This window comes from Protomyctophum bolini (assembly GCF_963924005.1).
Source record: "Protomyctophum bolini genome assembly, chromosome: 18".
NCBI classification, from domain to species: Eukaryota; Metazoa; Chordata; class Actinopteri; order Myctophiformes; family Myctophidae; genus Protomyctophum; species Protomyctophum bolini.
The window spans coordinates 39,154,759-39,180,581 of record NC_137879.1 but is presented as its reverse complement, the minus strand read 5'-3'; the positions used below and the strand labels follow the sequence as shown (position 1 = coordinate 39,180,581).

General features: G+C 43.6%; 2 protein-coding genes across 5 annotated transcripts in view; both read right to left on the bottom strand.

Annotated features, from left to right (window-relative positions):
- The window catches only part of ubtd1b (ubiquitin domain containing 1b), a 28,134-nt gene extending 8,604 nt beyond the window's left edge, over positions 1-19,530 (bottom strand). Inside the window, exons 1-2 of the mRNA XM_080788742.1 lie at positions 19,207-19,530; positions 17,377-17,676 (exon numbers count right to left, since the gene is read on the bottom strand). Coding sequence (XP_080644868.1) covers positions 17,377-17,464 — 88 coding nt within the window. The 5' untranslated portion in view covers positions 17,465-17,676; positions 19,207-19,530. The remainder of the gene's footprint in view (positions 1-17,376; positions 17,677-19,206) is intronic.
- A 3,901-nt stretch (positions 19,531-23,431) lies between these two features.
- The window catches only part of vps35l (VPS35 endosomal protein sorting factor like), a 36,570-nt gene continuing 34,178 nt past the window's right edge, over positions 23,432-25,823 (bottom strand). For 2 of the 4 annotated variants that reach the window (XM_080789933.1, XM_080789935.1), the window contains 2 exons: positions 25,494-25,643; positions 23,432-25,047 (listed from right to left, as the gene is read on the bottom strand). In XM_080789933.1, the coding sequence (XP_080646059.1) occupies positions 24,949-25,047; positions 25,494-25,643 (249 nt within the window). In that variant the 3' untranslated portion in view covers positions 23,432-24,948. The remainder of the gene's footprint in view (positions 25,048-25,493; positions 25,644-25,823) is intronic. The other 2 variants (XR_013965814.1, XM_080789934.1) reach the window with 2 other exon arrangements.

Here is a 25,823-nt window from a genome sequence, read left to right as displayed (position 1 = left end):
GGCCTGGTGGTCCAAGTTGGTGATGTCGTCCGGTATAGCCAACATAAAGCCCTGAATGAGCGGGACCGCCATATCCTGGTGTTAAACTAAAACATGAACATCATCGTGACATGCTTGGGAGTTAAGATTTAACGGCGTTTGGTCCAGTGTTTAGTACGGGGAGGCCACACTGGAAGCGTCGCTTAGTTATCAACCTTCTGTTACCACAGGAAGGGGAGTAAAAGAAAAGGTCCACGGCTCGTGTTCTCTCTGCCGTGTGTGTGTGTGTGTGTGTGTGTGTGTGTGTGTGTGTGTGTGTGTGTGTGTGTGTGTGTGTGTGCACGCACATAGCGGCACAGGCCTGCCAACCGGCAGAAAATATATGGGTCTTCTTCACCGGATGTCACACATTGCCTTGTTGCCATAAACTGCACTGAGACAGACAGGGAGAGAGAGAGAGAGAGAGAGACAGAGAGGGCAGGGGGAGGGGAGAGAGAATGTGTTGCCGTCAGAGAGAGAGAGAGAGAGAATGTATTGCCATGAGAGAGAGAATGCAGTGCAGTAATGGAAGTACTGACTCCTTATGCAGCAATGCCACAATATAGAAATATTTGGTTACAAGTAAAAAGCACTGTATCCCAAATTTGACTGAAGTAAAAGTACAAGAGTAGTAATTGTGCTTCTTGTCTTTTGTACTGTAAGTATATTTAGATTCCAATAAAGTACAGTGTTGTTCTCGTCGACTACAACTATGACGAAAGATGTTGGTCGACTGCCTTTTTTCACTGACAAAAACTACATCAAAACTAAATGAAAACTAGGGCTATGATGACTAAAACTAAAGACTAAATATAATGTCGATTTTGTCAACCAATAAAAACTAGACTAGAATGTTAGGAAGGGACTAGAGATCCAGTATAAGTCCATTTACAATTGGTTGCATGCTGAAAATTGCAGATCAGTGATTTTTTTTCTGTGTAAAAAACAGCCATTACGGCGGCATCAAGGCCCGCCAAAATACATTTTAGTCGACTAAATCAACTGTGGATTTAGTCGACTGAAATCTTATGATATCCAGTCGACTGAAACTACACGAACACTAAAATGTGGTGACTAAAATAGGTGACTATTATTAGGTGACTAAAATGTGACTGAAACTAAATGAAAACTATTCAAGAGACTATGACTGAAACAAAAATAGAAATTTGCTGCCAAAGTAGAAGTTTGCTGCCAAAGGGCAAAAGCAACAACACTGCACCACAGAGAGAGGTGGGGGGGGGGGGGGGGGGGGGGGGGGGGAGAGAGAAGGAGGAGGTCGCGTTTCCTCCGCACAAATTATTTATAGTGCAGGTGACTTAAGAGGAGTAATCAGGCAGAGGTGTAGGATGGTGTAGGATTTGCACACGGAGGAGTGTTGAGAATGTTAACACGGTGCTAAGGATGGGGGGGGGGTTTCCTTTACTACGGCTCATCCTAGCAGTGCTTCTCAAGCGTTTTCTCACGCGCCAAGGATCGACCCACAAATGTATTATGTACATTTCTAATAATACCCGTTGTTGTCAACTTGTCATAGCACCCGTTTTAACTATCTGTCTGTCTGTGTCCTTTTGTGCCCATACTGTGTATATGGAGGTCTCTGTAGTCTGCAATACCGGTCGTCATACCACCCATTTTAACTGTCTGTCTGTCTGTGTCCCACATGGAGAACTCTGTATCTGCCCGTCTGCCAAGAGTGCCTGACTGTGAAAAGTGGACTGGTTTGGTCAAGTAAACAATTGGCAGGTGTGGGGTTGGCATGGCAATGCATTGGCTGAGGCAGAGGCTGAAAACTGCACAGGTGAGGGGATTTAGGCTGATTAGGCCCACTGGCAGAGCCTGAGCAGAGCCTTTTGTGGTGGTTCTGGAGAGGGAGAGTGGGAGACCCCCAAGAAGAGAACATTATAAGTTATAATGCTATAGGACACACATGAGTGGGTCGAAATAATTCCCAATGCATTTTCCCCATAGACTTCGTCGTTCAGAAAGGTGGCGGGACTGCAACGCTCTATAGCAAACTGCAATACAGTTCACACAGGTGTGATTTTTGCATTTTGCTTGGACGTCAACAGCGGTTCAGCCAGTAGGCATTGAAGTGGGACTTTTAACACATCTAAACTTAACTTCAGTTCATTGTGGCTGAACAGTTCTCACGACTCGCAGTTACAAAGTCGGCTGTTGTCCTCCTGTGTGAGATGCAATAATTGAACAATAATTGAATGTTCTACGCATGTGAAACGACACAAAGAACACGAAACCCGGGAATTATTGACCGACGGCTTTTATTACAGACAACACCTGTGCCGTAGATTAGTTGATTTGCCAAGTAGCATCATTCAGTAATCAACGTGGAACATAATGAGGGCCTTTGTTCTTAACACTCAAATACAGGTGGGCAACTTTGACGATGGAGAGGGACACTATACTGTAGTTCCACACTCACTCCAGAGGGACACTATAGTTCCACACTCACTCCAGAGGGCCACTATAGTTCCACACTCACTCCAGAGGGCCACTATAGTTCCACTCACTCCAGAGGGACACTATAGTTCCACTCACTCCAGAGGGCCACTATAGTTCCACACTCACTCCAGAGGGACACTATAGTTCCACTCACTCCAGAGGGCCACTATAGTTCCACACTCACTCCAGAGGGCCACTATAGTTCCACACTCACTCCAGAGGGACACTATAGTTCCACACTCACTCCAGAGGGCCACTATATTTCCACACTCACCTAGAGGGCCACTATAGTTCCACACTCACTCCAGAGGGACACTATAGTTCCACACTCACTCCAGAGGGACACTATAGTTCCACACTCACTCCAGAGGGCCACTATATTTCCACACTCACCCTAGAGGGCCACTATATGTCCACACTCACTCCAGAAGGCCACTATATTTCCACACTCACTCCAGAGGGCCACTATATTTCCACACTCACCCCAGAGGGCCACTATAGTTCCACACTCACTCCAGAGGGCCGACTATAGTTCCACACTCACTCCAGAGGGCCACTATAGTTCCACATTCACTCCAGAAGGCCACTATAGTTCCACACTCACTCCAGAGGGACACTATAGTTCACACTCACTCCAGAGGGACACTATAGTTCCACACTCACTCCAGAGGGACACTATAGTTCCACACTCACTCCAGAGGGCCACTATATTTCCACACTCACTCCAGAGGGCCACTGTATTTCCACACTCACTCCAGAGAGCCACTATAGTTCCACACTCACTCCAGAGGGCCACTATATTTCCACACTCACTCCAGAAGGCCACTATAGTTCCACACTCACTCCAGAGGACCACTATAGTTCCACACTCACTCCAGAGGACCACTATATTTCCACACTCACTCCAGAGGGCCACTATAGTTCCACACTCACTCCAGAGGGCCACTGTATGTCCACACTCACTCCAGAGGGACACTATAGTTCCACACTCACTCCAGAGGGCCACTGTATGTCCACACTCACTCCAGAGGGACACTATAGTTCCACACTCACTCCAGAGGGACACTATAGTTCCACACTCACTCCAGAGGGACACTATAGTTCCACACTCACTCCAGAGGGCCACTGTATGTCCACACTCACTCCAGAGGACACTATAGTTCCACACTCACTCCAGAGGGACACTATAGTTCCACACTCACTCCAGAGGGACACTATAGTTCCACACTCACTCCAGAGGGACACTATAGTTCCACACTCACTCCAGAGGGCCACTGTATGTCCACACTCACTCCAGAAGGCCACTATATTACTCGGAACGGGCCCGAAACTTTGACCCAAGTACCACAAATGCAACCAATGCAGCGGGACCAAGTCTGACCCAACAACACTGCAGCAAATCGCCAACAACAGCCGATCTACAAGCATCAAACGACAGCCGATCTACAAGCATAAAAGACAACTGACTGAAGTGTAGATCGGAGATCCATTTGCATCGGTGAGAAAAAGGGGGTAAAAAAAAAAGTACTCGTATCAGTGCTCGGCATAGGCATAAGTACAAAAAAACCAAGTACTTGTACTCGTACTGGTATATCGGCACAACTCTAATCAAAACCTTAGCTAAAAAAAAAATCACTGCGGAAAGTTATGAAGCAACAGCGGGGCGTTTTCATCACGCCGACGGGGCCTGTTAAAAGCAGAAGTTGCTCCACGATTTGAGGTTACAGCGGAGCATGAGCTCAGGGAGAGAGAGAGAGAGAGAGAGAGAGAGAGAGAGAGGGGAAGTGTTTATGAAAGCTGCTCGTGAACAAAGCCAGAGACATAACCGCCACAGGGCTGAGCATGAAAGGCCAGACACACTTACAACATAGCTTTACAACATAACAGGCCCGCAGGACTCTGAATGTTGTCGCGTTGCCGTCGTCTTGGTTTTTTTTTCTTCTTTTCGGTTCGTTTATTTCGTCATTAACACCCCCCCCCCCACCCCCCCCCCCCCCCCCCCGCCCGAAAATGAGCTCCCAGAGAAGCAAAAGATCTGAGTTCAAAAAATGTTCGCTTAAAAAGAAGATTTTTTTTTGAATAGCCAAAGAATAAAATAACGCTTTTTAGTCTAAAACCCAGACCGGTGCACGGATGTACAGAGGACAGAGTCGGCAACGATGGAAGTTGGAGATCCATGCCCCACCCGGCTCTGCAATACCCGTGTCAGAGTTTATATATATATTTAAATATGGAGTTCTGTGTCAGGCATGTCCAAAATAGTGTTGCAATGTCAGAACAGAACAGGCCAGCTCCATACATGGACCCATATATGGAGCCCACAGGCAGAGAACCTTTGTGGCAGTTCTGGACAACGGGCGAAACGGTTCTCGTGTTAAGTGGATTGCAGCCGTACTGTACGTACGCATGTACAGACAGACAGACAGACAGACAGCACAGAGACATGGTGCATTTATATATAGTTATAGATGTCACAGATGCTTTTTCCCGGGTCTTCATGGGTTAAAAAACAAAAGTACATTGAGCAAGCGGTACTGCCGTAATAATGCCTTGCCCGATGTGCATTTCGCCGTGAGTCATTCACCTCGCGTCATTCACCTTGCGTCTTTCACCTTGCGTCTTTCCCTCACTCCCACAAGGCAAATAAAAGCCTGGGTGTGTTTTTTTTCCCCCCCTTTTTCTGGGGCCTGTAAGACCGGGGTCGGCTTTTTATTACATTTCAAACATGATGCCATTAAAACGGGGACATTGTCTCTCTCTCTCTCTCTCTCTCTCTCTCTCCGAGGCGCGCTGGTACGGAGCCAAATAATATGTCAACACTAACCTGCAGACATGTACTGTTTAACCCATTCTGACCTGAGATCAGATTCATACGAGGTTTCCACTGGACACACACTGGTCTGATGAACCCATTCTGACCTGAGATCAGATTCTAAAAAATGTCAGTCGCTCTTCGATTTTTCAAAAATAGCAGACCTACAAGCTCGTAGCGCGCCACTCGGTGGCGCGCTATGAGCTTGTAGATCTGCTATTTTTCAATAGATAAAGCATAACATGATGCCGACACCAAACGGGTTCCCGGTCAGAATGGGTTAACTGTGGGTGAGCAAAGGCTCTGACTTTTAGGAGAAAACACACAACACGGCCACCATGCACACACACACACACACACACACACCAACCCGCTACTGGACAATTCCCCACAATGGTGTGTGTGTGTGTGTGTGTGTGTGTGTGTACGCACGTCGCACACACGTCACACGCATGCACGTTTCTATGACTATACCAAGTTGTGACAGCAACATTTTAGGACCCTGATTTGTATGAACAGAATCGTTTTGACATTATTTTTTTTTATCCCTAACCCTATAGCCAAAAAATAGCAGAGCTACAAGCAGTCAAGCACCTCGATGCCTTTTCGCTGCGACGCGTTTCAAGCTTGTAGATTTAGGATATCGTCTGCAGTCGGTTTATAGGGATAAAATAATGGAAAAAAAGACTAATTCTGTTACAACTTGGTAAAGAAACAAGTTTCATACACCGGCGTGCAAAATACATATTAAACAGTCATAACACAAGTCTAAGAACATATGTACATAGAGAGAGACACACGCACACGTCTCTGCCCTTTAATGGTCAATCTTATCACCAGCACAAAACCCACAGAGCTCAGCATTCTGCAACCAAAGATAAACTAAACTCGCAGCTCGGCCTCCATGCGTGGGCCTGCCCCCCAAACTCCCCTCTCGGAACGGACGGGTGCCATTTCTGAAGAAAACAAAAACCTCAGCCTGTTGACCAGCTGAGCCAATTAACCAACGGGCCTGCCGACTGTCCTGCACCGTCCGTCTAACGAACCCATGTTTCAAGCATTGTGCTACACTTTAGCTATTGAAAACAGCAGATCTACAAGCTCATAGCGCGGCACTCGGTGCCGCGCTATGAGCTTGTAGTTCGTGAAAATGGGGCGCAAATCTTTTAATATACTGTATATGTTTCAGTGCAAACGTTTTTAACTCATATCTTTGCTTCTGGGGTGGGGGGGGGGGGGGGGGTCCCTGGAACAACATATTTTCAGATGGGGGTCGGCGGCCAATTACATATAAGTCTAAGGGTCCTTGACATGAAAATGTGAGACCACTCACTGACATAGAAACAATAGTTGTTTTTTTCGGAAAACCGGAAGGATTTTGAAGACTTCTAAATGTCCTGTCCTGTCCAGTGTTGGTGGCCAGGGTGACTTTCACCGGGACTTTCACCGTGACTTTCACTTTCACTTTTCACACTGCAGGGGACAGTTTGATTCGGCAGCAGGCACAGATTCTCTGACGCGATTAAACCCATTTAGACCGTCCTGAAGGAAAAAAAAAAGTCTTCTAAATCCTAAACAGTTTTCTGATGTTTCTATATCAGAGGTTCTCAAACCATTTCATGTCAAGGTCTCCCAGAATTATCTGTATTTGGCCGCGGACCCCCATCTGAAATATGTTGTTCCAGGGACCCCTCCAGAAGCAAAGAGTTGAGTTAAAAAGATTCGCTCTTAAAAATAAATAAATAGTATATATGTGTGTGTGTGTGTGTGTGTGTGTGTGTGCACGCTCGCGCGCGCATATATATGCGCACTCATAGCGCAACACTGTGCCGTTCTAAGAGCTTGTAGATCTGCTATTTTTCAACAGCTCAAGTATAAGGAGGGAGACCCGCACACTGCCACTTGCTGGTTCAAAAGAGCTTTTATTTAATGTCCACAATATGAATACGCAACGTTTGGGTCTTTCGACCTTTCTCAGGCATCAATGCCTGAGTGTCTGCAGTCTGCCGCCGACGCACCTGCTTTTATTAGACTAAGTCGAGTGTGCGGAAGTCTCTCCTCAACAGATGAAGTATAACAAATACTTAAAACACCAAAGTGGTTCCCGACCCGGAATGGGTTAAAACTAAGCAAGCCTAGATCAGTGATTCAGAACAGCAAGTATGTTGCTAGTGAGTCGTGACATCCCCCCCCTCCCCCCCCCTTTTAACCCATTCTGACCTGAGATTCGATTTTTCAAAAGTAGCAGACCTACAAGCTCGTAGCGCGCCACTCGGTGCCGCGCTATGAGCTTGTAGATCTGCTATTTTTCAATAGCTAAAGCACGACATGATGCCAACACCAATATGGGTTCCCGCCCAGAATGGGTTAAAGGAGAATTCCATGCTAGAAGGCTTTCTTACCTTTATTTGTAGTTGTTGCGTCCCCAACCAAAGAGGTCCAGGTGTTATTTTGTGCAAAAGTGCATTATTGGCCATTTCCCCTACCATAAGCCCTCAATGGGGGTTGGGTTTCTGTGCTAATTCGCTTATTTCCATCGAAATAAGTAATAAAGTGTGCCGCTTGGGATACTATTTACATTATGAATTGACAATACAATACAAAATAAGCAATGGAAATAAGCAAATTAGCACAAACACCCGATAGCCCCATTCAATTCAATGCAATGCAATTCATTGAGGGCTTATGGTAGGCGAAATAGCCAATACACTTTTGCACAAAATAACACCTGGACCTCTTTGGTGGGGAGTGAGGACGTAACAACTACAAGGTAAGAAGCCTTCTTGTATGAATTCTCCTTTAATGTATTGATAAAATATCATTATATAAAAAGCCACAGACCTGCCCAGATGGGTGTTCGCAGCCCCTCCATTTCGCAGACCCCGAAAAAGGTTGAGAACTAAATGACCACCATCAGAACAACACCTGAAAGCAACCATCCACATCGAGCTGAAATTTCGGACAAGAGGCATACAATAAACTACGTTTCGCTCGGTTTTTCCTTTTTTGTTGTTTTACATCCAGGAAAAATGAGAAGAGCTCGACACCACAGTGTAAAACCCTCTAACCCATATTATTTATGAGAAATGAGGCGGCGCGAGGCTCCCTGCATTAACTTTGACCTTTCTCCTCTCAACATGGCACTCCGAGTCTGTCGTTGTTGTTCCCTCGCTCTGTGCAGAAAAAACCCGACCGTGAGTATCACAAGCGCCTGATGTGTCGGCCGCTGAAAAACCTTGTTTTCACCAGAAGCTGTACATTCATTGCGCCGATTTGGAGATACAGGCCATTGAAAGCAGCACATCAGAGTACAAGTGGATGATCAGTGTAGCAGAGTGGCTCAGAGCCTCAGCCTGATGGCCTCTAAAGCCTAGTATCTCTATTCGCTATTCTCCCGTCACATAGCCTACTCGCCGAGCACAACAAGGAAGTGACGTGGCTCGCTCTGGTGGCGCAAAGCGTAGCTTCTTTTGCGAATTCAATAGTTTTATTAGGTTAATATTGCCATATGTTTGTAACCGTTTTAGAAAAGCAATAAGCCACTCGAGGCCCCCAGCTTACGGGTATTTTACAATGGCTACGCCACCCCCAGCCATTGTAACATACCTGGTAACCTCAGACCTCTCGTGGCTAAACACCCCATGAAGTAGATTTTTATAGATATAGATTTTTTGTTGTTGTTTTTCTTACATTCCTGAGCCAATCATTTGATGACCAGACCAGGTCATCCAAATCTGTCCCTCAGTGGGTCAAAACTATTTTCCGCGGCCATAAACGTATGTCAATTTGAGGGTCCTCCTCCTTGTCACACAGTCACAGTGCAGTGCTGACTCCGTCGACTGAAACTCGTCGGCTACCTTTTTTCACTGACAAACAAAGAAATGTAATTATTCACTGACAAACTAAAACATTTAAATAAGACTATACATATGTTGACAATTTTTATCCAAAGAAATAACTAGACTAAAATGTTAGGAAGGGACTATATAGTGGACAAGAGATCCAGTATGAGTCATTTTACACTTGGTTGCATGGTGAAAATAGCAGATCTACAAGCTCACAAACACGGTCGTAATGGCTGATTTTTACACTCGCAGCGCTGCCATTATGACGGCATCAAGGCCCGCAAAAATCCATTTTAGGCGAGTAAATCAACTGTAGATTTGGGGCCGATTCATACTCTTATTTTAGAGCCGAATAAAAGTCGGTTCGGCGCTGTAGAGCCTACAATGTGACGTAGAGCCCGACCGATGCCATATTTTTGGGTCCGATGCCGATTTTGGAGAGACCTACACCACCAATGCCGGTGTTTTGGACCGATGTTTCGTAATCAATTAAAATAATAAAAAATTTAAACTAAACTTCAAAATACGAATAGAATATAATAGAATACATTGAATACATTTAAATAAAATGTTTTGGCACATAAGGCATTTTCTTTTTCAAAATGAAATGCACCCCTATATATGCCTTCCTATTATTCGGCTATTAGTGTAGATGTCCGACTTGTCCGTCCTACAAAAAGATACATTTTTCATTGACAATTTTATGTCATAGTGTCTGAGCAATAGACAATAATCACCATTACATCACCTAATCAACATGAGTTAGACTTAAATATATTAGCACCCATCCATCACTTCACACAGGTGTGATTTTTTTTGTATGTAGGATATATATATATATTAGGGCTGCGAATCTTTAGGTGTCCCACGATTCGATTCGATTCCGATTCTTGGGGTGACGATTCGATTCAAAAACGATCTTTTCGATTTTTCCGATTCTCGATTCAAAAAAGATTTTTTTCGATTCTAAAGCAGTTTATTTTATTTTATTAAAAACAATTAAATAGAATTTTAGCATGTTCTACTCCAGTCTTCTGGCATGAAAGCAGAGTACATTTAGTAAAAAGCTTGTATAATTGTAAAGGTTATATCAACTGAATGATTTAAACACACAAAGGTTAAATCCAAGAGTAAGAACATGTCTCATGTATTTAGCTTGCACAAATTTGAACCAGTACAAAAGTTACAAAATCTCTTCTCACTCAATACCAGAACAATACATTAGTATTAAAACAGGTGTAAAATAAATACAATTGGCAGGCTTAGCTTAGCTGGTAGTAAATGCACTATGCAGAAACCCAGGCCATAATGCATTGCATGCACAGGTACATTTGTGAAAAAAGAAAAAAATGTAATCGATTTTTGGAAAATGAGAATCGATTCTGAATCGGACAGCATTAGAATCGCGATTCTAACTCGAATCGATTTTTTTTGACAGGCCTAATATATATGTGTTGGGAAAGTTCTTTTTTTTAGGAACTAGTTCAGTTCACAGTTCAACATTTTTTAAATGAACTAGTTCCGTTCTCATTCAAAAATGTTGCTTTAATTTTTATATATTTTTTACATTTTACAAAAATTGCTCTTTTGCAATGTGAAATGCCACCGAATTCTTAGTTATTTTTCTTCTCTATATGGGCACACTTGTGAAAGCTGAATGCTTTTATTGTGAAGGCAAAAGTTTATGAACGTTCTCAGAGCCTGCATCTCCGCATGCTGGGGGTGGCTGATCTACAGGCTCACAACGTGTCCGGACGCGACGCGTTGTGAGCTTGTATATCAGCTATTTTCAGCGCGGAACACATTGTACGGCGAATAATAAATAAGGCATCACTGCGCTTCATTCACTGTGGAAGAGAGATGTCTTTTGTTGGCCGTTCGTGGCGATATTATGGACACGTACCTCCTCGACGCGATAATAACCAAGTAAGCTATTGGAAGCTATTTTTCGTGGCACATTATGTTTAATCAAACAACAACAAGTTCCCTCAGTGTTTGTGTTAGGAGTTGGGAGTCGGGACAGTGTCTGCTGTCTGTCAGCGTGCATGATCATCATGCAGTAGGTAGATGCGCGCTCCAGTGACGGCTGAGAAAGATTAGTTAATTTGTGTCATGTTTAGGGTGTGTTTTAGTGCCGGGGATTTCGCCTGGAAGGCTCTATTGAAACTCTCACTCTTGAACGTGAGACAGTGACGTTCACACACGCCAGAAATGAACGTGTTCACAATCACGTTCATCAAACAGAAATACAGTACATGCACTTCACGTTCACCCTAAATATGAACGAGTTCGTGAACGATCGTTCTTTGAACGCGTTCGGTAATATGAATGATGTAAAATATATCATTGCTCCCTGTATAGTCCCTCACTATAAGGATGATTAGCCTGCCCCACACACAGTGAAAGTCACACACTAATTAATGGTCAGGTTTAAGGGGGTACCGTCCTAAAGTCGGCTCTGTCGGTGCTACAGAACATTTCTGACGAGCCGAAATCATTTCGGCACTACAGCGCCGAAACAGCTGTAAAATAAGAGTATGAATGGCCCTTTAGTTGACTACAATCTTATGATATTCAGTCGACTAAAACGTGACTCAAACTAAAAGGAAGACCATGACTTAAAAACTAAATTTTGCTACAGTCCAAATCAATCAACCCAGTCATAGAGGTGTGTCATGTGGCCCAGAGTGAACTGGCCTCATGGCCGGGGGGGGGGGGGGGTGCTCACAGAGCTGCTGCTTTTCACTCCATCCATCTAATTAAAACCTGTTGACTAGAACTAGAGCTCAGTTGACCTCAGCACTTCAAACCACCTGCTCAAATAGAACACGGGTTCTTCTTATACCATTTTGGGGCGGGAACCGCTTTTGGCGTTATTATTAAGCATCATGTTGTACTTTAGCTGTTGAAAAATAGCAGATCTACAAGCTCATAGAGAGCTTTAATTGTAGGTCTGCTATTTTTGGAAAAAAAACGTGACAATGTGTCGCAGTTATTTGAATATAATATTAGCGAACGTTTTTGCTTCTGAGGGGGGTTTCCTGGAACAACATATTTTCAGATGGGGGGTCGGCGGTCAAGTACATATAATTTTTGGGGGTCCTTGACATGAAATATTGAGCACCACCGATATAGAAACATAGTTATGTCATAAACTGTGGGGTTCGGGAGGGACACACCAGGGGGGCCGGGGGTCTTTTATTTATTTGGCATTTGAGCCACACGGACCACCATTTGATGACATTTTAGCCTTTCGGACCAAAAACTGTAATGACAGTTCGTAATTCAATGTTGAAAATGAGTGCTATATTCCCCATTTTTAGTAACACACACTACCGTGGGTTTAAAATAACATGTAATTAATTCACCTTAAGTTCTGAATTGCAGCTCATCTTGGGTGCATTTGGTTACACGTGTACATTCGCAAGAGTCACAAATGGATAAATGAACAATGCACTTGGACAAAAGATGGCACTCACTGAAGCCAGACTGTAATGAACATCATGTAATCACTCTTTCTCTGACTATCTCTGGGAGAAGAGCCCAGTCAAGTTAACCTATTTAGACCCGAGCTCGATTCTACTAAAAGGTCATCTGAATGCCGACAGTTTTCAGAAGTGGTTCTCAAACTATTTCATGTCAAGGAGCCCCAGAATTATCTGTATTTGGCCGCTGACCCCATCTCAAAATAATATGTTGTTCCAGGGACCTCCCCCAGAAGCAGAGATTTGAGTTAAAAATGTTCGCTCTGAAAGAATATATATATATATATATATATTCAAAGATCGACCACATTTTCACGATTTTTCTAAAGTAGCAGACCTACAAGCTCGTAGTAGTAGCGCTCGTACCGTGCCACGCTATGAGCTTGTAGATCTGCTATTTCTCAATAGCTAAAAGCATGACATAATCCTTGAAAAAACACCCAAAAGGAGGTTCCCGTTCAGAATGGATTAAGTGCCAACAATGTAAAACGATGCTGGCAGCAGGGCAGGACATGACGGAGCCTGTCCTCGTCACAGCCGAGGAAAGGGCCTGGCTGGGCAGGCAGGCAAGGCAGGGAGTGTACCGTCTGACTGCTGTTGATACGCATCAGGGCGGGGGAATTACCGCTGCTGTGTTTCAGGACGTCCACCATACACAGCACTCTCCTTAATACATGCACCATTAGATAAGATTATCCTAACATGCACCATTAGATAAGATATCTTAAACCCATTTTGGGGCCGGGAGGAACCCCTTTTGGTGTTTTAAACATTGTTATAATTTAGCTATTGAGAAATAGCAGATCTACAAGCTCATAGCGCGCCACTCGGTAGCGCGCTATGAGCTTGTAGGTCTGCTATTTTTGAAAAAATAGTGAAAACATTTATTTCAGAATTTTTATTTTTTTAGGTCAGGCCTAAATGGGTTAACATGCACCATTAGATAAGATATCTTGAGACATCTGGGGGAACGTCGTTATAGCGTGGACCCAAAGTGTCCCTATTCTTGGGGGCGAACGTTCTGCGGAAATAGCAGATCTACAAGCTCACCACAACAGAGTCACGTTAGGGAGGGTCAGACACACAAACATGAATGTATGACCAGGCCATTTTATGACCAACCACAGACGTCCGGTCCTCAAGACTAAACACGGACGTCCGTTGCAGGCCAGCCAGTCAGAGAGAGGCGCAACTGTCTTTTTCTCTGGCAGAAGCCCAGACACGCCAATTCCCGTGAATTATTAGACCACACAACGCTGGAAATGACGAGCGGCCCTGATGACGTATAAGACCATGAGAGTCTCTCTATACACAATGTTCACCCTGCTGCTTGGGCAGGTAACCCAGACACCATTTCCCGGGCTTGTAGATCTGCTATTTTCGGGGCTCAACCCAGCAGTCTTTTATCTACAGGAGATGCGGTGTGTATAACGGCATGGATTTAGAAACAAATTAGTTCAACGCAAAATTGCTGCGTTCAAGTTCAGGAGACTTCGGGCCGGGGGAAAAAAAAAGCAATTCTCCTGAATGCTGTCTTCCTGTATATATATGGCATGGAAAGGAGTCAAGTGGCATTTTGCATTTCTTTCACCATTTAGTAAATGCTGCATCGGTGGTCTGGAAAGGGCAGTTGTTTTACAGACGGGTTTTAAAAAAGGGGCAGGGGCTGGGGGCACCCGCTGGCCTAGCGGTCCAGGCGCATGCCACATATAAGGCTCTAGCTAGCCTGACAGCGTGTCGCGTGTTCGAGTCCCGTTCATGACGACCTTTGCTTTGCTATGTCTCTCCCCTTCTCTCTCTCTCTCTCTTTACTGACCGTCTTCACTGCATCTATCAATAAAAAGGCACAAAAGCCAAAAATAAATCTTTAAAAAAAAGGGGGGGAAGGGGCTGAAGCCCCCTTTGATGTAGGTGTGCACGTCCCCGCTAGTACTGCCGCAAAAGTGCTCCTCGTGCGGACACACGTGCCCTACAGACTATCACACAGAGGTGTGAAGCCTGTTAATATAACAAGGAGGGCCGTGGTGAATGTCAGTATCCCCCCCCCCCCCCAGTGTTATGAACAATGAGGGAAGAAACGCCACAACCTTGAGCTCCAGAACTCTCGTCTGCTTGTCGGCTGGCCACATCACTCCCGATAAGTCTCCCCGTGTATATAATAAATCTATCATTTGCCCTCGCTAAGTGACTCGCCCCAAAGCCATCAACATTCCATCTCGTCCCCCTCAAGGCCGGGGCCAAAAAGGTATATATAAAAAAAAAGAAACAAGCTAAATATGGCGGCGTGCCAGTGTTTATCTTCAGAGGAACGCTATCTCAGGTCAAGCTAAAGTAGTTAATGGACCCGAACTGAAGTTTCCCCCCCGAGGAGACTAAAGAGTGAGTCATGATGGCGAGCCACAGCAAACTGCCACTTAACCCGTTTTGGGCGGGAACCCCTTTTGGTGTTTTAAGCATTACGATATACTTTAGCTATTGAAAAACAGCAGATCTACAAGCTCATAGCGCGGCACCGAGTGCCACGCTACAAGCTTGTAGGTCTCCATTTTCAGATGGGGGGGTCGGCGGCCAATAATGTTGGGGGTCCGACCTCGACATGAAAATGTTTGAGAACCACTGACATAGAAGCGTACCGGTTAGGTTTTTCAGAAAACTGTCATGATTTTAGAAGACATTTTGTAGAATGGAGCTCAGTTCTAAATGGGTTAAAAGAAGAAAACTTCACTTAGCGCGAAGGCCCTCCCTGCCGGGGGTCACAAATGGCGCGTCACGGTTACAGCAGGGTGCACGCACGTCACTTCCACGCAGCACAGACTTGAGCTTTACATGGTGGGATACAACGCTATATAAACGCTTCTTAACCAAACCGCTCTCCAAACATCGTCTCGTCCCATGATTTCCTTTACATGAAATAGTTTGAGAACCACTGATATACAAACATAGGTTTTTTCAGAAAACGGTCATGGTTAAAGCCCAAGGTGACGCTGTTCGTATTGGCAGACATTTGGAACTTGGTGAAGACATTTAGAACCCGATCGATACATTGGCCATTATTTGAACTACATCATTTCTGGCTGTTGTGCAGCTGTGGCCTAATTTTTTAACCCATTTAGACCTGAGGACGATTTTTGTGGCTTTCGCCTTTATTTTTATTTATTTTTTATGGAGGGACAGACAGTAGGCTGACAGGAAATGGGGAGAGAGATGGGCGGGGAAGACATGCAGTATAAAGGCCGTCGGGATCGGGAGTCGAACCCGCGGCACACTGCCAGACTGGATTACCAGCCAAGGTGCCTGGACCGCTGAGCCATGGCCCAGGCCCCTGAGGACGATTCTAAAAAGAATCTGAATTTCCATGTCAATGTTATGTCAACCCCCAGAATTATCTGTATTTGGCCGTGGACCCCAATCTGAAAAAAAACTTTGATCCAGGGACCATCCAGAAGCAAAGATACGAGTTAAAAACGTTCGCTCTGAAAGAATATATATTCAGAGATTTGCGACACATTTTAACGATTTTCCAAAAAATAGCAGATCTACAAGCTCTAAGCTATGAGCTTGTAGAACTTCTATTTTTCAAATAGCTAAAGTATAACATAATGATTAAAACACCAAAAGGGGTTTCTCGTCCAGAATGGGTTAAACATGTTGTGGATGAGGCACAATGTTCAGCCAGGCAAGATCAGGATTGCGGAAATCATTGTTCCCCCAAAACATTTCTGGTCTCTCATACAGGTGACACAGGGTTGAATACCGGGTAGGACATCAAACATACAGCAGTTGTTGTCCAGGGACCCCCAAGGGTCCTTGATGGGGTTCCAGTGGACGGTCCACAGCTAAAGTGGTTGATAGTTAGTTAGAAAACAGGAGTTGACACTAAGGTCCCAGAGGCACTTGCCTGTTATGTGCTACTTGTCATGTGCTACTTGCCCACAGGTCTTGCCCAAAAAGTAAATCGTCAACTATGAAATAAGGATTTTTTTAAATTACCTTTCAATTATTTAACACTTTCTGGGGCTGTGCGATAGAAATAATCGTTATGATTATTACAATTACAATTGTTATGACAAATACCTTCATAGCAATGAATTCGACTATGGGTTTCACACACGTTATTATATATTTTTAAGTGTAGCAACAGTGAAAACAGCACATTATAGGCAAACAGTGCTCTTATTTTCACATTCCACACAGACCAGAAGACGGAACGCTCAGGCCACGTTCAGGAGTTTATAATCCCCTCTCCAACCGAACACTTAACTAGTAAAGTCCATATACCCTTAAGGTTTAAGTATATTCACACTCAGGTTTTAGTTGATAAAGGTGTTTGGGTGAGCGGTAGACTGGAACTCACCTATGCTTTTTTTTATGGCATAGGCAGCTCCCGGCAGGATCCGCCGTGAGAAACTAGGCGCAGCTGCTGGACATGAGACTAATTAATTAGAGCGACAGAGAGAGAGAGGAGTGTGTGTGTATGTGTGCACGTCAATTTAACAAAAGTGCAGACGATCAGAAATCAGCAGAGAGTGAACGACGTTTGTGCTATGGTGAATTGAAGTGGACTCGGCCCCAGATAAAAAATAATTCTCTGTGGAAATATTAAAAACGTCTGGGTTTTCGAGGCAATAGGTGAAGCGCTTGCCACCACTTGGTTTTAGTGCATAGTGAAAAACCATTGATAAATGGAGAGTAACGCGCACGTGTGTGTGTGTGTGTGTGTGTGTGGGGGGGGTTGTGTTTGAACTGTGTTTTTTACCTCCTCGTTTTCTGTGCCCTCTGCCTCCGTTCCGGGAGGAGCCGTGGCCCGCCGTGTCGTCTCGCTCTCGGCCCACACATCCTCCCATGGCGAGCTGGACCGTATGCGTTATACGTTCCCCCTCACAACAAACCGTCTCTCTGGTCACTAGCTGCTCAGGGGCCCCTCCATCGCCGTACGCCACTCACAAACCCACCGCTCTGCTCACTCGCTTTTTCCAAGAGCCAAAGAGAAAGAAGAAGGTCCACTTTCCCCGGGAGCTTATCGGAACATCCGCCGTCACTCGATGGCACCAATCGGCTGCGGAAAAATAGAAACAATATGTAATACCTTTTTTTTTTTGTCCACTTGCCAGAATGTGAACCCCATAGGGTTCATTATGCCAATTATGAAAATTGCTCAACATAATTATGCAAGTTGGCATATGGCACTTTCTACATGCTGGGGGACCCATACCAAAAATTTCTTCTAACATAAAACATTGGTGTACTCAACATGTCCCGAATATTTCTAAACAGGCATATCGTGGAGATATTGTATCGTCTCGATATTTATCACCAAGTCGTCTTTAGTTTTGGGTCTGTGTTTAGGTGGTCCGTGGCTCAAATGCTGAATAAATAATGAGCCTTGATATGAAAAAAAGGTTGAAATTGAAAACCAGTACTGCTGTTCTGTAGTGTAACGTTAACGTACCATAGCTCTGGTCCACAGCCGTAATGCACTTTGCTACCGGCATTAGAGTACCAGTGCATTGATGTACCAGCGCGTTGGATGTTTACTGTGTAATGTGTATGGTGAACTTCCACACACAACATATATTCCATAATACAAGAGTCTCTTGTAAGATGCTGTGTTCTGAATCTTGACTATTTTGTATACGTAGGCTTTAGTCTTTCCCCATGGAATATTTTACTTAAAGCCTTACGTAAAATGTTCCAAAAATAGCCCATCTTCTACAAGCCCAGAAAGCATCAAGGTCTTTGTGAGCTTGTAGATGTGCTACTTTAAAAAAATCTTTGAAAAAATTATTAGCATTATGGAAGTGATTTAAGGCTACAAACAAATGTTATTTATTTTCTTAAATGCATTGATGGAGAAAAATCTTCACTTAAGATATCGCAACGCAGCCGGCCAGACAGTTCGTCAAGAAGACTTTTGTAGACTTTTATTTTTTACCCAACTAGACTTTTAGGCCAGTGGTTCCCAAAGTGGGGTCCGGGGACTCCCAGGGGTCCTTGAGGAAGTTCCAGGGGTTCCCCTGCTAAATGATAGTCTGGAACCAAATGGACCCTTATGGGTCTGTAACTCTGAGTGTACAAAATCTACAAATGGAACCAAATGTACCCTTATGGGTCTGTAACTGAGAGTGTACAAATGGAACCAAATGGACCCTTACCGGTTCCATTTGTACACTCTCAGAGTTACATTAACATAGATTTTACAATATAAATTGGGGGTCCCAGAGATAGAAATGCCATTAAATGGGGGTCCGTAGACTAAAGGCATGTCAAACTGGGGGTCCTTGAAATTAAACTGTTTGAGAATCACAGCTAGATCCGTAAAAAAAAATCTTCTCTTTATGGGGGTCCTTGGCATGTATTTTTCAAACGGGGGTCCGCGGGCTAATTAGTGTCAATTTGGGGGTCCTTGACATGAAAAAGTTTGGGAACCACTGTTTTAGTCTGTAGTTAGTTGGACTTCACCAAACAAACCCTCAGGCAGACCCATTGTTGACTGTTATCTTAAATCCAGACTGCAGTTATAAATGCTCTTCTGTGAGGCTAGCCTTGAGTAAAGGTGTCAGTAAACATGATTATTATGTTTTATTACCTGGTAGGTATAGACGTTTTAGTGTCTCTCTCCCCCTCTCTCTCTCTCTCCGCAGCTAGCTGGTAGCAGCTAACAGGCTAGCAGGGCCAGGCTAACAGGCTAAGCTAAGCGGTTTAGTAAACAGTGAAGTTGCTAACGGTCCTTAACGGCCTGGATGTCTCCTCTCACAGACAGGACGACGGTCTGTCCCCGAGCCGCGTGTCCCCCTGATGTTGTCCTCCTCGGCGGGACATTTTGTTGGAAACGTTTCTTATCTCGTCGGGTTGTCTCTCTTTTTGTTTTAAATTAAATCCCCCCTTTTCCTTTTCGCTTCCTTCTTCTTCTTCTCTCTCTCTCTCTTGGGTGGAAAACTGAGAAAGACTGGCTGGGGAAGGGGGGTCAAGTTACACACATGTGGACTTCCGCCAGTGGACTTCAAAATAAAGTTCTGCATTTCAAAATAAATACAATCAGGCTATGTTGGAAGCTTTTTTTGTTTAAAAAAGTAGTTAACACCCCCAAAAAATAATTATAATTCAATTCAATTCAATTCAATTCAATTCAATTCAATTCAATTGCTTTATTGGCTTCATTGGCAATGCATGAGAAAACATTGACAACGGATTTATCTCCAATAAATCAATTTCTGACTTTTCTGTATAAGATCACTCGATGCAGGAATACACCGTACGCAATCAATGCTTGTGTGCGTGTGTGTGTGCGTGCGTGCGTGTGTGTGTGTGTTTTTTGTCACATTCCTAACCAGAACACTGTGTTCGGTTTTGTCATCAGACAGTCAGTAGCCTACTGTAGGACAGATCCTGGTACTATATAGCCTATAGCCTACCACAGGTTGTAGGGCCTACTATCAGTGGTACACAGAGTTGCCCAAAAAAGGAGAAACAAAGCAATTGGTTGAAATAGGCTCTCCAGCCGTGTTGAAATGAGCATGACAGCACGACAACTAGCCGCCAATAGAAGATTTGAGATTTAATTTGATTAATCACATTAGAAATATCATCAGTTGTGCTGATTTGGTGATTTAGACAGAGTTTTGTCAGAGCAGCAGCATTATTGGCTTAGGAATGGAATAAAATGGGCAGGTAGCCTACACACTGAGCTCCTATGTTTTATTTTATTAGTTATTATGGTGGTAGCCTACTTGGAGAGCCAAATATTTTCTGAGGTGGTACTTCAGTATAAAAAGATTGGGAACCACTGTTGTAGGAGACTCAGTGGGAGATCCTGACTCTCATGGTAAACAACCCAAAACTTAGCAAAGCATTGACTAGGTACAGACTCAGTGAACATATAGAGAAAGGCCGCGACAGACACCGCTCCCAAGGGAAGACAGACTATATGCACCCACTGCACACAAAATGTGGTAGAAACAGAGCTACACTTTCTAACCACCTATACCAAGACATCAGAGACACAGATTACATGCACATGTACACCCAACATGAGTTTGAAACTATATGACCAACGACAAAAAACTCCCATACCTATTGGGAGAAATACAACAATGTGCAAACACAGCAGCAAGATTTGTGAACTGTTGTGACAAAAGAAGGTTAGCCATGGAATACAACCACTCACAAATTAAATGTATTTTGGGTGAACTACCGGTACTCCTTCTAAATCAGTAGTTCTCACACTTTCTAGATTTTATTTTTAATGTTCAAAAATAAAAGATCTGAGCTTGTAGAGTGCATTCCTTGTTTGCTGTGTTTTTGTTGTTTTGAATGTTATGCCATCTTTGCTGCTGCTTTGTCTGAAAGAAAGCTAAAAAATGACAAAAAATGTATGCCACCAAAATGCGGAACGCCCTACCAACAGTCATTAAGACATGTGAATCCCTTGACTCCTTCAAAACCGCTCTCACGGACGGCTGCAATTCGAAACTGGCCCCCGTAAAATCTGAATCCCCCCCCACCCCTTTTTCCCCTGACTGTATATGTTTCTTTTCCCTTTTTACCTCCTTTATGATGAATTCCTGTTCTGTTCTTTTGGCTATATAGAAGTGTCTATTTGTACGTCTTTAAATGTTTTGATAAATTGAATAAGGTGACCCTCTTATAAACAAGTGTAATGCTTTATTGGGTCGTCCACTCACAGTCAACAGTCTTTGTATTGAGTTTGCGCTTGAATTGTACTGTAATTCTGCAAACTGTTAATAAATAATATCAATCAATCGATCAATCAATCAACAAAAATACTTTTTACTCTTATGTACCTGTACACAAGATGTAACAATAAAGTACAACCTTGAACCTTAACCTTGCAGAATTAAAATGTAGGCCTATGTTTAGGTTGGTAGTTTATATACAGTAAAAAAGAGATTTTGATTCATGATGGGGCTAGGAAAGAATGTTACAAATAGAATATTTTCCATCTGCAATCAATTTAAGGATCTATATCAGAATATATCCCTAATTTATAGTCGTTCAAAACTGTAGTCTATTAGCCTATAGATACTGGCTAAACATTTAGACCAAACATTAAAATTAACTTTTTCAATACAGTCCAAGAATGTCGTGTATGAGATTTATAGTTTTGTTCTTCCTCCTTTTTAAAAGCTCTGTCTGGCCCCAAAGTCACCACAACTTCCTCAGTAAATACCATGCATGCACCATGCAACACAATGAAAAAGCTGCATGGGCTGTAGTGTACCACACACTTTTATTTGGACTGCATGCATATATAGGCCTAAATAAGGCATGAGCGCATGGTTCTGAAACAGTTTCACGTCTAGGACCCACAAAATGATATGCATTTACATACGCATCATCTCGTTTTAGAGGACCCCCGTCTAAAACGAGATGATGTATCTCAAGGGGCTATACATACATTTCAATATAGGCCTATTGCATATGCCCCCCCCCCCATCTAAAAAATATATTCCAGGGATCTTCACAAAATTCCAAATTGTATACACAAAATTCACAAAGTGAGCTTTATTGTAGATAGAATATTTTCCAATGGTGGTTAATCAGATTTTGATGCTATATTAGACAATTTTGCTGGGGACGCCATGCCCCTGACACCCCACCTTGTGGCCAGCCGTATTGGGGGACCCCCTGACACCCAACCTTAAGTTGTGGGGCCCTATAGAGCGCCGCAGTCCCGCCCCCTTTCAGAAAAGCGAGTGGCCCAGGAAGTGGAAGCCCCATGCATTCTCCCATCGGCACTTTTAATATAATTTATTTAAAGACGGTTACGCCGCGGACAAAGCCAACTTGGATCGTGACGAATCATGACAATGAACACAATGTTTTGGGACGATCAAATCATTAGAAAGAAAAGAAAGTCAGGAGACAACACTATTTGTTTTGTTTTTCGTCTTATAAATTATTTGATCGGCCCAAAATATTGTGTTCATTGTCATGATTCGTCACGATCCGAATTGGCTTTGTCCGCGGCGTAACCGTCTTTAAATAAATTATATTAAAAGTGCCGATGGGAGAATGCATGGGGCTTCCACTTCCTGGGCCACTCGCTTTTCTGAAAGGGGGCGGGACTGCGGCGCTCTATAGGCTCGTGTAGCCAGACGTATTTTGGGTCCTGCCTGGACTCCACTTTAAGGGAACCACTGACAAAAGGCATGCCATTCTGTCAGCAGCCTCAGAACAGTGTTGTTAGTCGACTAAAGTATAAGTCATTTAACTCTTGGTTGCATGCTGAAAATAGCCGATCTACAAGCTCATGCTGCGACTCGTTGTGAGCTTGTAGATCAGCTATTTTCAGCAAGTGTAAAATCGGTCATTACGGCGGCATTTTAGTCGACTAAATCAACTGCAGATTTAGTAGACTAAAATCTTATAGTCGACTAAAACTAGACTAACACTAAAACATTCCAGGTGACTAAAATGGGACTAAAACTAAATGAAAACTATTCAAGACTATAGGACTAAAACTAAAATGTGCTGTCAAAAACACTGCCGCCTCAGACTAAACTATACTTATACTTATAGGCTACTTCAACAAAAAGATCATGGGATCTGACAATTCTCTGTATTTCAGCTGCCATCTTCTGGTCAGGGGAGGGAGTGTTGTTGCACCACCAAGGGAATAAAACAATCTCACAAATTGGGATTTCTAAACTCAAATCCAACATATTGTCAAGACGGCGCCTTTCATATCTAAATTGCTTCTGAACACATGTTCAGTGTTTTTAGTATCCCGTTACTTTTTTTGACAATTAAACAAAAGCATAATTGATACAGTCAGTGTACAGGGTGAAATATTTATTCAGACATATTCAGTCACAATTTACAAGAATGCAAGCATGTGATTTGATTTGCGAAACACAACGTTAAGAATATATCATAAGTCAATTGAACCCTCCCAAAATGGTTGCATATACAGTATATGCATGAGAATTGATAATCTTTCACAACAAAAGACACCATCATTGCATCTTAATGCATATAACTGCACGTGAACAGCTCTTAAAGTGCATTTGGCACACTAAGTGGATACCGTAGTTTACCATTTAGAGGTTTTAACAGTATTATTTTGTCGATTTGAAAACAAAACCCCAGTCAATTTGACATTTTTCATATGCACAAAAATTATTAGTTACTGCGTTTGTATGACGCAAGGGAACCCTGAAATGGCAGAGATTTATACAGAAATGTCATACTATGTATGACAAAATGAATGAATGCACACATGGAGTTCATCCCACTCTCTAGCGGTTTAAAATGTTCTCTTTTCTATTCTCAAGCCATGCAGATGTTTGGCTTGTTTTGCAGGTGTAGTTTTTTATTAACGCAAAATGCAAACAATCAATCAAAAAGTGGAATGTAAAAAAACATCAGGTTTATGGTGTATATCAGAGGCATTAGTTACCAAATTGCACTAGACTCCCCTTTGTTTCAGATCCACTGCCTCACTAAACTCCCCGTCGATGACAACGTTGACTACAAATGATAATATCATAGAGAAGGAAGAAGCGGAAACAAATATGGCACATGGCACAAATGGCTAGAAATGTCTTTAATTAATAGCACAGACAGAGAGTCCACACACTGGACCAGAGCTAGGTGGATCCCTGTGTTATGTACTGTAATGTTGTTGTGCAGTCTAGATCACTGGTTCTCAGCAAAAGTTGTGCCCTTGGCTATTTTTAAAGAAAATAGCAGATATACAAGCTCACTAACCTCGCGCCACGACTCACCAGGCTTTCCAGCTCAGAGGAAAGCCTAGTCTGTGTTACAAAATTGCCGCGTGATCCGGTCGGGGAGTGCTGATATCGTTACGTCATGTTGTAGTCACTGATTTGTAGTCCTCAGGATGATATCGTTACCTCATGTTGTAGTCACTGATTTGTAGTCCTCAGGATGATATCGTTACGTCATGTTGTAGTCACTGATTTGTAGTCCTCAGGATGATATCGTTACGTCATGCACTTTGTAGTCACTGATTTGTAGTCCTCAGGCCCGAACCCTCAATCTAGAATCTTAGAACTTCCTTTCTCTCAAACCGGAAGAATAACAATGAAAGCGTGACTTGTTCTCTTCTCTCGCGGCCTGCAGCTTTTATTGGGAAAAATCGGTTTGAGGGAAAGGAAGTTCCAGATTGAGGGTTCCGGCCTGATGACTACGATGATCAGAAACCCCGAAAAGGAATGCTGCCCAGGCTACATGCTCACAGACTTTTTGAACATTTTTGATTTCTTTTTTTTTAACTCAAATCCTCTCTTCGGGGAGTGGGAGGTCCTTGGCACTAAACAGTTTGAGACCTATAGCTGGTCTAGATTCAGGTGCGGGACTGCAGGGCCAGCCTCTGAACCATGTCTGAGATGTGAGCCATGTCAGGCTGCTTGGCCTGGTGTTTGATGAACTCCAGCGTCCTCACCTGTGGAGAACAGACACACACAACAGAGTAGACAGTCAGATGGACAGACAGGCAGACAGATGCGTGGATTCAAGCGAAATACAATCTCATGACGGAAAATGTGTGAATGACTGAACCGTCCTGTATCCCACTGTTTCCCAAACACTGGGTCGGGACCCATTTGTGGGACGCGGACACACCCACAATCAAAGAAATGCCATGAATCAGAAAACAAATATTCCCCGGGGGGAATCTTTGGGGTCACGGGCTAAAAAGTTTGTGAATTACTGCTGGCATGGTGGTGGTGGGGTGGTGGTGGGTGTCTTTGAGAACGTACAGATGTGCGCGTGTCACAGTAGCCGTGCTTGTGGCTGAGGTTCCACAGGTTCTTATAGAACGTACAGATGTGCGCGTGTCACAGTAGCCGTGCTTGTGGCTGAGGTTCCACAGGTCATTAGATAACGTACAGATGTGCGCGTGTCACAGTAGCCGTGCTTGTGGCTGAGGTTCCACAGGTTGACAGCCAGCTGGTTCAGCTTGTTGTTCCGCAGGTCGCCGTGTGCCAGCAGACAGCTGAACAGAGAGAAGGCCAGGGAGCCCTGACGACGGACACACTGCTGCAGAGAGAGAGAGAGAGAGAGAGACAGAGAGACACAGAGAGAGGGAGAGAGAGATAGATAGAGAGAGAAGAACAAACCCAAATCAAATCATACAACGTACGTGTTCATTAAATCAAAGCAAACGGAATAAACAATATTACTTTTGTCCTCTTCTACAAAAATAAAAGTTACCCGATC